The 15,258-nt window shown below is 42.7% G+C and overlaps 1 protein-coding gene across 3 annotated transcripts in view; it reads left to right on the forward strand.

Annotated features, from left to right (window-relative positions):
- atrx (ATRX chromatin remodeler) overlaps positions 1-13,346 on the forward strand; it is a 42,811-nt gene extending 29,465 nt beyond the window's left edge. For all 3 annotated transcript variants that reach the window (XM_083560160.1, XM_083560161.1, XM_083560162.1), the window contains exons 30-35: positions 514-705; positions 6,482-6,631; positions 9,845-9,961; positions 10,461-10,556; positions 11,302-11,430; positions 12,005-13,346. In XM_083560160.1, the coding sequence (XP_083416286.1) occupies positions 514-705; positions 6,482-6,631; positions 9,845-9,961; positions 10,461-10,556; positions 11,302-11,430; positions 12,005-12,229 (909 nt within the window). In that variant the 3' untranslated portion in view covers positions 12,230-13,346. The remainder of the gene's footprint in view (positions 1-513; positions 706-6,481; positions 6,632-9,844; positions 9,962-10,460; positions 10,557-11,301; positions 11,431-12,004) is intronic.
- Positions 13,347-15,258: the final 1,912 nt, after the last annotated feature.

A 15,258-nucleotide genomic window follows, 5' to 3' on the forward strand; every position in this document is an offset into this window, starting at 1 on the left:
ACTGTAGCTCATATTACTGAAGTTAATGGTGTTGATGCTCGACGGGTCACAACTGTTTTGGCAGCAAAAGGGGGACCAACACAATATTAGGCAGGTGGTCATAATGTTATGCCTGAATGTGTGTGTGTGTGTGTGTGTGTGTGTGTGTGTGTGTGTGTGTGTGTGTGTGTGTGTGTGTGTGTGTGTAAAATATATGTAGATATCTCTTTTTGTCAGTTTTTAACGTCTTTGAGCTGGCGAATGCGGAAGATGGTAAGCAGTGCTTTTACTCTGTGTGTTCATATTTATGAGAGAGGTTTGGCTTTTACTTATCCATCCTGGTAGTGTAGGTGGGAAATGGCATGTGACCAAACTGGGGAGATGGAGGCTAGAGAGAAAATGTATAGGACAAATGGATGCATACATCAGAAATGTTCTAAGCACTAGTGAAGTCTGGGCTTTTTCCAAAAGCCCGGAATCGTCTAGTATCAAAGCACAATCTTGCCTTAACATCGTTCGTCCGTTTTGCAACAGGGAACCATGGAGGAGAAGATTTACGACAGGCAGGTGGCCAAACAGTCCCTGTCATTCCGCGTGGTGGACCAACAGCAGATCGAGCGCCACTTCACCATGAACGAACTGACCGAGCTCTATTCGTTCGAGCCAGATCAGCTGGACGACCCGTCAGAAAAGAAAAGCAAGAGGTCCACACCCATGTTACCCAAGGTAAGGGGGCAAGTTCCCTGCATTTCCCATGTACCCTCCCAACTACAGAGTGCACTTAGGATGCTTCAGGACGAGCACCTGCAATCATTTGCACGTGTATCTTTTTCTTATCAAGTCACACACGTTTAAAGCTTCAAAACCTGTTTTGTGGGTACATGCTGCCTTTGAACTTTACAGGGGGTGATAAACTGTGTTTACTCATGTGGCTTGGCTCCAAAGCATTTATTGTGCTTCAAGGGGTAGTGGTAAACGGGAGGGGTAAGATGTTTTTAGTGCTAGCTTTGTCCCGATCGTTTCTTTCTTTTCTTTTTTTTTTTCTTTTTTCTTTTCTCTTCTCGCTAGCACTTTGGCACAGGTGTGCTGTCACAGGAAAGAGCCCCTGCAGTGTTTACAAGAATCCATTGGGCTTAGGTAGTGCACCAAGCCGCACACAACGACGAGCAGCTGCAGATAGATGCCTCTGTTTACGCGTATTTACCAGAAAGCGTTTATATTGCATTTATATAACTGATGCCGGTGGAGACTAATTGGAGACAACAACAAAAAATCCAGCGCAGATCCATCGAAATGTGTCCAAACACGCACAGCTGCACAGATATTTATCCGTTTACTGTTATTTATCGCAGACGGTTTATCAAAGTAGACCCCCCACTGACATCTCTGCCCCAAAGAGTCTTCATTTCGTGGTTTCTGTTGCTTTGGTCCTTGATCTTTTTTGATACGTTTAGTTCCCACTGACCATGCGGTGAATGTAAGCGATGAAATGAAAACACACTGGCACTTCTTGAGTTATTACACCAGTAGGTCACACATTTTTATCGTAAATCGGCGTTAAAAAGTATTCGATTATCTGAGCCAGCTTGATTCTTATCCATGCAGAAGGAACGTTTCCAGTCATGGCTTTTGATAAACTAGTATGTCTCTTGACATACAATATATTGCTTTCAAAGTTAACTGGTTAGCTCAGATGGATCCTAAAGCTCTCCTGAGATGACTACATTTGGCCATACGTGCCCCAGAATGTAGCAAGTCAGCTGTTATGGATGGAATCTGCTGGCTGCAATGGTATGAAGATGAGTCAGTCATCCCTCAAAGCCTTTAGTCCTATCTTTATTTCTTACTGTGCCACGGCCAAGTTTATGGAACAGAAGAAATATTTTAAAACTTGCCACACTTGTACCCCTTTTCTCATCACCCTGCAAAGTATATCATGGTTCAATTGTTTATTTACTACTTTTAGCATTTAATTAGACATGAATAATCCGGAGGTTAATGAGCATATTTAAATATTGCGATATTCCTCTCCCCGAATACAAATGTTGTATGATTTATTTTTTTTTTTAATTATTTCTGGGAAATGTCACTACCCCTAACCACCCCCACCCCCCATTTCTTGTACTGCACACATCCTGCTCAGTCAGCCCTCCTGCATCTGAATGTGGCCTGCAGCAGCTCTGACCTCCCTTCCCCTCACCGAAACAAGCCCGCCATCATGAAGGCCATCTGTTTAAAACTGATTCACCGCTTTGCCTCTGAAGTTTTCAAAGCAGCACCGTAAACTTTGCGTCCCCCTTCTTTTTTTTTATTTTTCCCCTTTTTTTTCTGATGAATGGTCATTATTCAAAACACCCATTCAGGATGCTCTTGTACTGTTCAGAGAAACTAATTGGAGACAAAGGAAGCTTGCAGGCTTCTACCGTAATGACAAAGAAGAGCATCATGGCCCAGACACGAGAGCCACCCAGCTAGGGGTCTGAAGCTGCCTCAGGCCCTGCTGCAGCTCTTTTATGTACCTGGGCTCCAGGGCTGAGCCAACTGACAGTGAAGGGTGGGGCCTGCCCCGTCTTTCTGTCCGGTCATTGGTGGGAACGTAGTAATATTGCTACCATTCCAAGTTCCCCGCTGACTGGGCCTCATCGAGCAAAGGACCAGGTTTCAACTGAGGATAATTAGCTGCAGGAACCAGTCTTAATAAGCCTCCCCAGATGTTTCTTACCCTCCCCCACCTCCCCATGCACTGACATTTTTACGTTTCAGTCCTTACTGGGGATGAAAGGCAATAATCATGGTGACGCACAATGCTTGTTGCTAGTTCCACATTTTAGTGCCACTGGATGTTGGTATACAACACGGCTGCTTTTGACTGCTGGATATCAGCCATTAGGTTTGAAAGATGGTGGAGTCTGGCGTGATGGAAGGCGAACATCAGGAGTCATGCCAAAAAGTGAAGTGCTCAGCTTGTGGGAGACTGTTTATAATAGAGCAATAAGGTTATGTGTATAATTTGTGTGCAGCTGTTTTGACTGGCTAAGGTCAGGTATTACAAATATCTCAAGCTCTTGCATTCCACAAAAAAAAAAAAAAAAAAAAGCCCTCCTGCCCCCGGAGCCCTTGCTTGCTGTGGATCTTGCACCTGCAGGTCAAAAAAGCAGTGTCTGCTGAAATCTCTCTCTTCGCAGAAGGAGTTTGTCGACCAGTAGAGTCATGCATTTCGTGCTTGTTGCTCGTGTTGCATTGTTCTCCGAAACCTGTGTGTGTGGGTTTGTTAGAGCTTTTGGTGGACATTGCTCACCTGCTCAATTTCCACTGATGCTTCATGTCATGTTAATGAGAAATCCACCAAAGATCATGTACAACAAGTTTCAGAATGCAGTTCAGATAGATGCATTGGCATTTGAGAATTGCTTGTAGTATTAGCATGACCTCTTAAGCAGTCTCTCTCTCTCTCTCTCTCTCTCTCTCTCTCTCTCTCTCTCTCTCTCTCTCTCTCTCTCTCTCTCTCTCTCTCTCTCTCTCTCTCTCTCATCTGTAGTCTCTGCTCAAAGTGATTAGCCATCACTTATCATTAGAAAGCTGATGCAATCTCAATGGCTTTACTACTACCTAGTATTCTGAATAATATAGGTAACTTTTATACCAGGTAAAAGGCACCAAGATCTTGATGAAACCAATTCAACTCCTGATAATCAGTTGTAAAAAAATAAAAATAAATCATGGATGCCTTTGAAGATCACATGTTCATTCTAAAGAGCAGCAATCTTTTAGGGTGAATCTTTCTTTGCATAAAGGCTACCGTTTTTTTTTTTTTTTTTTTTTTTTTTTTCAAACGTATTTATTTTTTAAAATATTTATAAACGGTAACTTCATACCTTTTAGGCACAATTTAGTTCATGCACTACTCTGTTTACCGTATGTTGCACTGTCTGGACTGTTTCCTGGATGGTTCTAGTAACAAATAATGAGATTCAGGTGATGCTCTGTTTGCTGTACTAGTTGCTGTAACTTGGTCTATTGAAGACTCTGTATCGAAGTGAGGGATGGCGAGATTTCTTTTAGCTCTTGTTTAATTTTTTCTCTCTCAGTACTCCACCTTTCCGAAGAGCCCATGACATTTATAGTGTCTATAGCGAGAGATCGGAAACACGTGCGAATAATGTGATGGTTAAAAGAGGTACCCTCTGGGGTTGAGAAATTGGGCAGTAACAGCTGGGGGAAAAAAAACTTACTTATTCGAAGCAAATATAAAGCGGTATACTTGAGACATAAACACTGGAAAAATAGCCCTGTACTTTGTACTTTGAAGCTTAGAGTTTCTTTTAAAACACCATCAGGATTTATTTGGGATTTCATTACAAGTATTCATGGTCTTGCTTGCCAGAGCCTTTTAAACAAATTCCCTGAATGAACACAAAAGCTTAAGCAAAACTAGCCAATCCCACCCGCGCCCCCCCCCCCTTGTAGCACTGGTTCAGATAATGCTACAGATGTTGCTAATCACACACCTTTTACGAGGGTCATTCAGGCCTTCTTTGTTTGATAAGCCTGTCTAAAAGAAAGGAGATCACTCTAAATAAAGAATGGCCAAGGACCAGGGGTGTAACCCAAGTCGTTTTTATCTGCTCCAAATCATTCATATCTCGATCTGAATTTAAGAGCGATGTCGGGTCCCTTCGCCTCCCTGAAAGCAAAACCCTGTTTTTTCACTGCATATAGATCTCTAAAAATACTGTAAAAATTCAAAGAGTGTACTGCCTGGGATCTCAGCTGGGACCATCCTTGAGAGTTTAGTCCTATTAACAAAAGCCAAAAACTGTCCCTTCCCCCCCCTTGCTGTTGCTGTAGGCCCTGTTTCACCCCCTATGCAAAAAATAAATAAATGTTGCTTTCTTTCTTTGGGTTTTTTTTTTTCTCCTTCCTTTCCTGATTTTGCCTAACCCACACCACCTTTTTTACTTGGAGGTAAAACGATAGCATTCGCTTAAGCTGTCTTTATACAAAAGGACTAGCCCGTGGTACGGGCAGCATTTATGGTCATTAGTGGCTCAGCTCGAGATGCACATGTTGGGCAGGTTGACGAGACGGCCTGGACCACCCGGGAAGTTCCAGCTCGGAGATTAATCAGGAATCCCAGCATCGTGAGCTCTCTCCAGACAGCACCACCGTCATTCGACCCCCCTCGGCTTTGTGACCCATTTACTGGCTCGGCAATGAAGAGCGTTTCGGTTAAGTCCAGGCTCCTGCTCTGCCTCTGGGCTACGACGTCGAGCAGGCGGTGTGTTTGAAATATGTTCAGCCGGAGATGTAAGCAACAGCTTAATCATGAAATTGCCTTCTTGCTGGGAACACCTCCACATAGGTTTCGCAGGGAAAATCGTCCTTTACGGTGAATGTCGAGTGAAGTAAATGTACCTTCAAGATTTGTTGTTCGCAGAGGTCTTCGAGCGTTGATAGTGCGGCAGAGGAGGGGGTTCGGTGCTCTGTCATGTTTTAATTAGTAACTTAGGATTGACTGAACGTGCAGCCATGATTCCGGGCTGTGGAGGGGATAGGCCGGGCCGTCACTGATTGTACTTGCTTTTGCCACATGTTTTTATTTTTCAGCCATCAAGTCCACTTAGCCGAACCACTTGACGTGGAGGGATCTGTAGCTCTGCAGTCCATTACTATGCCGTGGCGTAATGCGGAAAACATGGCAGAGTTATTTTTACCTGTTCGAGCCCCGATATCTTTAGGTTTTAGTTTTACCATAAATAGACCTTGATCTTTCCGATCAACCCACACACACACACCACTCAATAGCCTTCTCTGTATAGCATCTAGTTCTTCTGTTGCCTTGTTACTTTTTGTTTGAGCCCTCAATCACTTTTTCCTCTGTAACTGTTCTTCATCTTTTTATTAATTTGCTTGATGAATTTTGTTTGTATGAGCGAAAAAGTGTTCATTTTTCATCCAGCGTGTCGAATACGACAGCAAGACCCGTGCCATTGCCAAATAGGAAAGGTCCACTTAAAGCGAAGCAGAGGCAAGACAAAGGAAAGCAAACATTTGTGGTGAAGTGTAATTTTAACCATCTTTTGCATGAAACGGCTGGCTAAGCACGAGCTTTTACCCAGGTATTGTTTTCAATAACAGCGTTGTCATGGAAACCCTAACGAAGTCCGCTTAAACCGCGTCCGAGCAGCTTTCGAACTCGGTGCTGCGGCCCAGCCGTCGAACCGTGCTTTGTAATTTGTGATTGGATTAAGATGTTTTCCTGTCTCCGATTAAATGTTTTTGATTCCTTTAAATAAACAGCCATGCAAGTAAGGGTCTGTTTCTGTTGTTTGTTAATGGGCAGTGAGGGGTTTGTTCTGCGCTGGCGGAACGTGCTCAGACTCGACTAGTTCGGCACAGAAACGGCAGCGCTCGTAGCGAGTCTTGAAGGACTGGAGGATCGAGTTCGGCCGCGGTTGTCGGGTGCTTTGCAGGAGCGCTTACTTGTTCTCTTTTATCGCAGGACCCTGTTCTGGCTGAGCTACTTCACAACTTCAAAGATCAGATTGTGGGCTACCACGAGCATGATTCCCTGCTGGACCACAAAGAGGAGGAGGCTTTGAGTGAAGAGGAACGTAAAGCCGCCTGGGCCGAGTACGAGGCAGAGAAAAAGGTGAGTCTCTTTCTTACCCAGAATGCTTTGTTTGGTCTAAGAAACTTGTGTTTCTTGATTTTATAGGTTCCTTGGTTGCGGCTTTTTGCAGCAGTCTGCTATGCACAGATGTCAAGTAGGATTTGGGGTTTATTTATTTGATGCGTCTGGATTGCCTAGACGACTAAGAGGTATTGAAAGTATGGGTGGGTATCAACGCTGCATTTCATTAGAGGTAGTGAACGATGGTGGTGTGCCAGTGCAGCTCTTCCGATACGGCTTCTGGGTCGTGTTTGCAGCACCTTACTAATGGCTCTGGATGAAGCACTTGTTAGTAAACCAGTCAAAAAAAGGAATGTAATGATCTATAAATAACTTGGTGCTGGATCTTCGATTGGGTAATATTTGAGGGTCAGTTGAGTTTCTAAACTGGGGGAGTGGTGGCTCCAGCGGTTAAGGCGCTGGGTTGCCGATCGGAAGGTCGGGGGTTCAAGCCCCGGTATCGCCAAGCTGCCACTCTTGGGCCCTTGAGCAAGGCCCTTAACCCTCTATGCTCCGGGGGTCCCTTACGAGGGAAATATCAAGGTCTGTGACGTCGGAGTGACGTGGGGCCGCCTTCCCGTGGGCTCACCACCTGCAGGAGGGACCGTAAGGGACAGTGCTGTGATGATTGGGCAGCAGTCGAAGGCGGGGGCCTGCTTAGACTGCTGCCCCCGCGACCCGAATTACGGATAAGCGGGAGAAAATGAATGAATGAATGAATGAGTTTCTAAACATCAAGCTGATATTTACATATTTTATTTTTTGGACCTCTGGACTGTAGCATCCGATTGAGAAAACCAGACGGATCAGAAATCTCGTTTTGCTGTTATATTTGAGTCTTTTTTTTTTTTTTACGGCCCATCGAGATGCACACTTGAAAATACCTGGAGGTCTACTATATAAGAATCAGAATGTGGAATATGGATATGATCACGGTAACGGGTTTCACATCTGATTGCAATCCGATCTGCCGGTAATCAGGGTAGCTTTTTAACCAGCTGGACACGGGAAGCAGGAGCCGCAGCAATCACGCGCATTATGACCGCAATCCCGGTTTATTATTGCCTTGAGCACCGCACCGAGAGAAATATGTACTTGTGTGCAAACAAAAGGGGAAACGTTCCAGTTTTCCACTGTTGGGTTGTGTGCGTTACCAGGGAGACCCCATTGACGATCATTATTACGCATATTTCTAATCAGTTGGAATAAAGGAGTTTAACCATAGATAGATGTTTACTCTTTTAATATCTGCTTATGTTTAATGCAGAGTTTGATGACGTGTTTAAACTTTTGAATCCATCCTGATTATATATAATGCCTATGCTGCATGAGGTCTATGTAGAACCTGGTTTAATCCGGCGTTACAAGCTCAAATCACCACAAGGGCCATGTGAATACATTTAATACCACTTAGCACATAATGTGTGTACCACATACTTTTGTTAGCCTCTAATGTAAGGTAATACTCCGCTACAAGCTTGTGTGATGAGACTGGCCATGGAGTACACAGGGTTTCCACAGGGTCTTAAAAAGTCTATGTTTTGGGCCTTAAAAAGTCTCAGATTTACTGTTCTACGTCTTAATTTTAAACAGGCCTTAATGTTTTTGATGTCCATGCAACACTAACTCTAATGCTCATTGAAATGATCCCGCAACATTTTTTGTTTGTTTGTTTCCTTGGTTGTGTAGTTCTTTCTTTCTCTAGTCTAAATATAATTCGCAGGCTCTACATTTGAGACCAACACGCAACAGCCAATCAGCTTTTTTTTTTATTGGCGCGAATCTCTCTTGGATTGTACAACAAACGTAAAACAGATTTTATTCTTCAGCTATGTGGAAGTGCAAGTTTAGCGATACTTGGCTTGAGTAAACGAAAATGAATATAGGGCTCGGTTAATGCCAACATGTTTTTGATGTGAAATAGGTCTTAAATTTCGTTCTTTAATAGTCTTAAAAAAGGTCTTAAAAAAGTCCTTTCATTTGGTGAAACCTGCAGAAACCCACGGAGTTACTAAGATTCTCTTAACACACTGACCAATCAGATTTGAGTATCTCAAGATGATCTATGGTTCGATTGTTTTCAGTGTTTTGTTAATTTTAGTTAAATGTGCTCTGGGCTGTGTAACCAAATCTCATCTGTAATCGAGTTTTAAAAATAAACACAATTTATATAGAACCAATATGAAAACCTGATTGCTGTATGTGTATGTATGCATTTTGTATATGTAGTCACAGTTTGCATTACACTTCCAATAGAGGGCCAGCTGTGCTAGGTGATGACCCCTCCACTGCTGCAGCGCACCTGCTTTGGCTCACATTAGGGAGAGAGTGGTCATTCACCATCAGGGTGTGTTTATAAAATGCACGCACAGAGAAATCTACAGGCCGTAAGCATCTGCTGCAGGGACACACACTCGCACGCAGACCCTGACCTTTCGTTGCGTGAGGGCATTGTTTAGTGCCAACACGAGGTGAACGTTCACCCTTGCATTTTCAAACGCACATTCTGAGCCGGTGATCGCCGTCTGCCGGCCGCGGCAGAAAGCCGTGACCGTTATTGTTAGCCGCAGCTCGACGGCAGATGGCGGACACATCGCGCGGACGGAAAGTGAAGACGGCGTGAAAGGGCGCTTTGATGAACGTACAAGTTTCATATCAAAGTAAAGTGCGGCACATATCGGCATGAAGCGCACGTGTACGGAACAGACTTTTGGTCCGTGCATTGTACAGGCCTGTCTTAAATGTGGAGTTTGATGTGGAATGGATTTGTGGCGTTACCTTTAAGATGTTTTACCGCTTATCTAAGGAGAGTCATCAGTTAGACTCTGGGGAGGAAATACGGTGGCATTATATCTTGGGGTAATTGAAACCTCCGTGCATGGACAGAGGACAGTTTGTTCGTCTATTTCAAGCTGGAAAAACTATCCGTTAATCTACTTGGAAATCTTTTAATCGGTGTAGTCTACTTAGTGTCTCAGAACTACAGACTCCAGTGAAGGTCATGTGATTTGAAATAAACTTTTGTGCAAAACAGTTATAGATTTAAATACCAAATAGTTTTCATGTGATTCAAGAATCCTGGATATACAATGTTTTATCTGACTGAAATACGCCATTATTTTTAATATAAGTATATTCCAATATAATGCTAGTCATCTATGCTAAACGTACGGTGTCTTTTATTTGTTCCAGGGTCTCTCCATGCGCTTCAACCAGCCGGCATATTCTAATGTAGGCATCGGAGGAACGTCAAACTACTTCCCCTTCAACGTGGCAGCTCTGGCCTCCATGTCCAACCAGCAGCTGGAGGTTGGTAATGAGCGCTGCATTCACACTTTGCATGCCACAGCTCCTCAGCTAATTTGATGCGCCTTCCCCGGACGCTCGCAGTTGGCGCGCATCGTTGCCAGCTGCTATTTATGGATGCCTTCATTGCCATTGTATTATTGAAAGCATGGTATGTTCAGCCGGATTATAAACAGAAGACCGTGTTTGTCATTGGACCTCATTTATTATCAAGCTGGATACGAGCAAATCCGTCTAAATCGTTCGCGGCGCATTTACGAGAAACGTGGTGTTTATGTAAATCGTGAGTTAAACGAGTTCATTCAGGAAAACTATACAGCGTGTCCCAGATCCCAGAAACTTGTATATTGAAGCGAAAAGAGTGTTAAAGACTGTTATGCGAGCAAACTGTGGTTTTTCATACTTAATATTCATACTCTAATTATTCAAGCAAAAAAGCATGTACTGTTCAAACCAGCGAATAATATTGAATTATCCCCCCCCCCCCACTACTCTAATAAAGGACCTGATCAACCAAGGTCGACAGAAGGTATTGGAGGCCACCAACGTTCTGAAGGCTATGCCCCAGGAGTCGCTTGAGGATCTTGTCGGGCAGGTGGTAAGTAATGAGTAGGAGAGATGGTCTAATAAACTTTTGAGTAATATGTTATTTTTCAGCTAATTCAACACGGCAAAAGTATGTAGTTTTCAATTAAAGGATGTCGTTACTCTATGAAGCTGATTCTTTTCCATTAACAGCATGTGCTGCTTTAATCATTATTATTTTTATTCTTATGCCATAGCGTTTTTTTTATCACACGGCGCTCTAGCTGTATTGGGAAACGTTACCTCTGACTGTTACAACACACTTGCCATGGAGCCTCGTTTGAAAGCTGTCAAATAACTCCGCTTTTATCAACAATAAACCAAATTCTGGAAGAATCAATGTATTCAGAACCAGTGCATTAATATATACATGTGATTTGCTTTACGAATTAGGAAAAGCTGCTTTTATTTGATATATAAATAGCATTTTGTGAATACTCAGATGTGCTATGTAAAATGTATTGCACTTTAATATTCAATAGAAAACCGCCATGTTGTTTCACATCCTTTACTCCTTTTTATTTTTTATTCCCCCCCCCCCCCTGCTCTTACTGTCAGTTATTTGAGGAATGCTTTGAGCACGGCAGGTTTGCCTTCATGTGCTCGCTTCAGTTTTGCTTGGCTGTAGTGTAGGGATATCAAAGACATAAGAAGTTTTCTCCATGTTTGTGGATGCGCCACAAATATGGTTTATACCCAAGCGGCTGTGCATGTGTATTCAAAGAGCCCAGACTAACAGGTGGCTTTCTGTTTGGCAGTGGAAGGAGAATCCCAATCTGTCAGAGGCCCAGGTGCAGGGCATGGCTCTGGCCAGACAGGCAGCCATCGACATGGAGCTGAAACACAGAGAGGCCATGTACAGAGACATTCTCAACAAGCAACAGACGGTAATCTCTTTTTATATACAGTCTCAGTCTTTTTCCTTATTTTTACCCAGTACCCCACGCAAAGACGGGCCGGTTCCTCTCAATCTGGCTAACATGCAGCACATGGGTGCGGTCAGCCATTTACCTTTGATATTGTTAAGAGCATTTCACAACAGTATGACTATTCGGATTGCGTTTCAGGCCCATTCGAGGTTAACGGTCGGGGTTAAAGTTCGGTTTAAGGTATTTTCAGTGTTTGGACAAAGGTAATGGTTAATTTGTGTTTATTTTAGTTAACTCATTTAGACGATCCTAATAGCGATGCGACTTACTGAGAAAGCACTGATTTGTATATCCGATTCGTCGACACCGAATAAAAAAAAATTTTAATTGTGGGCAATTTGTTGTTCAGTCTGATATTTAAAATTTGTTTTAAAATTAAAAATAATAATATTTTTGTGTTTTGAAGTATAAAATGCTTTTTCTTATTTTCGGGATATGACCATTATGGGGGGGTGGGGTGTTGGTATTTTGGGTGTTTCACGTCTCTTAGTAGAGTTCTAATTTTACCACCTCGTCTCCGTCTCCCCTACAGCTGATGATGTACGTGCAGAAGGTGATCGCCAATCGCAAGGTTCAGGAGCAGCAGCTGGCGATTGCCAGGCAGGGGATCCTGATGAACCAGCTGGCCATTCAGAATGGCATCACTGGGGGAATGAGTCAGATGGACCTGCTGGGCCTATACCAACAGCTGGGTGCCCTCCAGGGTCTGCCAACCCCCCAGATAGGCAAGAACCCAGGGCCTTCAAAGGGCCTGTAAATGCCTGTGCTCCTTTTTGTTTTTGGCCAGCTCCCATGTGGGCATCCCAAAAAAACACACTCGGACCCTTTTTGCCCCTTTTGAGCTCCCGTAAAAATTCTGGGATGGATATCTAGAAGACTTTGGCAGTATGGTTTGTAATTCTCTGTATATACAGCCTTAGTGTTTTGTTTTATTCCTTTTTTTTTTTTCTCCCTCAACATATTTAAAATATTCTCCCAAAATGCTTTTAAGCATTGCATTGTTCTTTTCCCCTTAAATAAGGGCTGTGCATTATTTGATTTCTTTTTTTTTTTATTTTGTTTTATACAGGTCAAGAGAAAAAAAGAAAAAAAAAAAAAAAAAACGACTAAGAACTTACAACCTCTGTGGACCATAGTGTTGCTCATTACGTATGTTCTAAGTGATCTAGAAGAATAGTACTTGGTACTGCATAATATCTGTCTACTAGTGGATGATCAGTGGTGCTGTGAAAGCCCAGTGCCCAAGATGCACTGTTCTAAACACCTTAAACAAAAGGAGGGGGAAAAAAAAAATGCAGTGATGGCCTTAACATCGACAGTTTGTTGTTTTCAAACACACTGAACAGACTCTTCTTTTCTATTACGCTTTTAGGCTTTTACACTTGTCGTTGCTTAACTTGTAATGGAATGCCCGTGTTGTTAAAACTGCTTGCCAGGTTTCCTGGACTTTTGTAACTTCTGATTCCTCGTTGTAAAGTGATGCCTAGCATAGTGTCGTACTGTTCATTTGTTTCGATCCTCTCGTCTTAGCGGGTTCTCGTCTCTCTGAGATGACTGTGCTCCTTGTAATTTAAAGGCAACTTTTAATGGTTAGGCTGCATCTGTCTTATAATGCTAACTAACCATATTAGGCTGGCCCTCAGGCTACCATACTCTCCTTTCAGCACATTTTCGAAAGTGACCTAGATCTTTCTAATTGGACTCTAGATCGCACAGGGTGCATTTCAGAAACGTAGATCAACTTTTCATTTTCCTCACAATGTTCTCATGTTAGCAAATATACCCACTTGTTTTGCCATTTATCTGAGCTACTATTTACTAGAATAAGTATTTAATATTACATTTAAATAAAGTGACCAAAAGGGTGATTTGCATTTAGTAGTGTCATTGGTGTCATTAGGTGTTTGTTTATTTTATGCATTTTCTCAAACACTTGCCATGTTGGTCACCTGGATACAGTGATACAGCACAAATCCCATGATCCTTCATTAGAGGTGACAAAAATCTCAAGTCATCCACAGGCATTTTACATGAATCCTATTGGTTATAGTGTGGATTATCTTGGTACCAAATAGATATACTGTTTTTGTAATATATTTTTTATCATAACATTTGATGATATAGGGGTGAGAGTCTGCATTGTAAAAACCTCTGAAAATGATTCCATCCTTCACCAGACTCTCAACTCACCTCACGCTCTTGACTGAAGACTCGTGAAATTTGCACCTGGATGAAAACATGAACAAAACCCTTGGTAAAGAAGAGCACTGGGAAATAATCAGCACAGTAACACATTAACATAACTGTTGGATTTTCACCCTTGCGGTGCAGGTTAGTCGGTCGGTTCTGTGATTGGTTGCAGCTTTTCGCAGAGGTTATCAGGCACCATGCTTGGTGGTGCGGGGGGGCAGCCTGAGTATGGTGGGAACCAATGATGTTTATAGAACAGTTGAATTCCCCAAGGTTCGAGTCAGAGAACTGTCCTTTATTCTAGATAAAAAAATAAAAAAATAAAATTACAAAAAAGTGAAATTACACCCAGTTTCTAAAACTGTCCCAAAACACAATTTACAAAACTGTTTTGTTTCTTCTGCTACGGAATTATGACGAAGCGAACACTAAAACGGTTACCGAAGCCTTTCCGACTGATTCGTTTTTAAGTACCGCTATACAAATCTTTATATATCCTGTAATGTTTGCCTGTTTTTTCCCCCGAGTGTATTAGTAATGCTGAAAATATGGACGTTAACAATAAAATTCTCTTTTTAAACGATGCAAAATACACTATAGCAAACAATACGTGGACACGTAACATTCACACCCATATGTGGGTCCTTAAGGTCTTACCACAAAGTTGCAGCATGACCGTGTGGAAAGTGAGCTCCGTGAAGCCAAAGGTTGTAGGGAAAAGAACTCATCTTGCACCTGAACTGGAAAACCAGTCCCTCCAACCTCACTAATGCTATAAGGTATAAATGCCCACACCAACATCTCAATTTTGTGGAAAATCTTCCTAGAATATTCTTGCTTATTATAACAATAAAAGTGTATGTGACGGGTTAAATCTGTAAATGCCGGTTCAGCAAGAATACATGCAGTGTTATCAGAAAGTTTCGAGTCTAATGGTGCTAACTGGTGCTGTTCTGACCACGTGCATAACCACATCTGCGATTTCATCATGGACATCGAGTTAGAAAAAAAAGAGCAGAAGTGATATTCTGTTCGAATCCCGGCAAATCTGCCACGGACGTTTGACACGACGTGTACGTTTTACATACGGTGATGCTGCAACGAGGCGTTCGAGGCGTTTTATCACCGGGAGACGACGAGAGATCGGGAAGACCCCCCCGAAGACGTGAAAACCGTTCGGCAACTTGTGCATGATGATCGTCGGAGAACGATCCACGCGATTTTGCTTCCGGATTTGGCACAGACGCTGCTTGATACGCTGGAGTAGCAGGACCGTTTTGAAGGTGATGGTGTGTAAACATACATAGATAAATTTCTTTCTTGTAAACAGATCCTTTCTCATTCCAGAGTGGCTGTTCATGCTTTGCCGCATGGCATTGTATCGTCATTGAAAGCACTATCTGGCCTCATCCACATATAAAGAATCGCCATGAATCCAACTTGAGATCCCTCAACAATGGGCTTAATCTTAATGTACTGATATTTCAGGTATATGTTTAGGAAACCAGTGTAAATCGTGTTCACACATCCTTGCCATCACTTATTAAGTTGCTCTGTGTGTGGGCTCAAGTGGAGGCCCAGGAAATCCACTGACAT

Source organism: Silurus aristotelis (genome assembly GCF_946808225.1).
Source record: "Silurus aristotelis genome assembly, chromosome: 14".
Classification (NCBI taxonomy): domain Eukaryota; kingdom Metazoa; phylum Chordata; class Actinopteri; order Siluriformes; family Siluridae; genus Silurus; species Silurus aristotelis.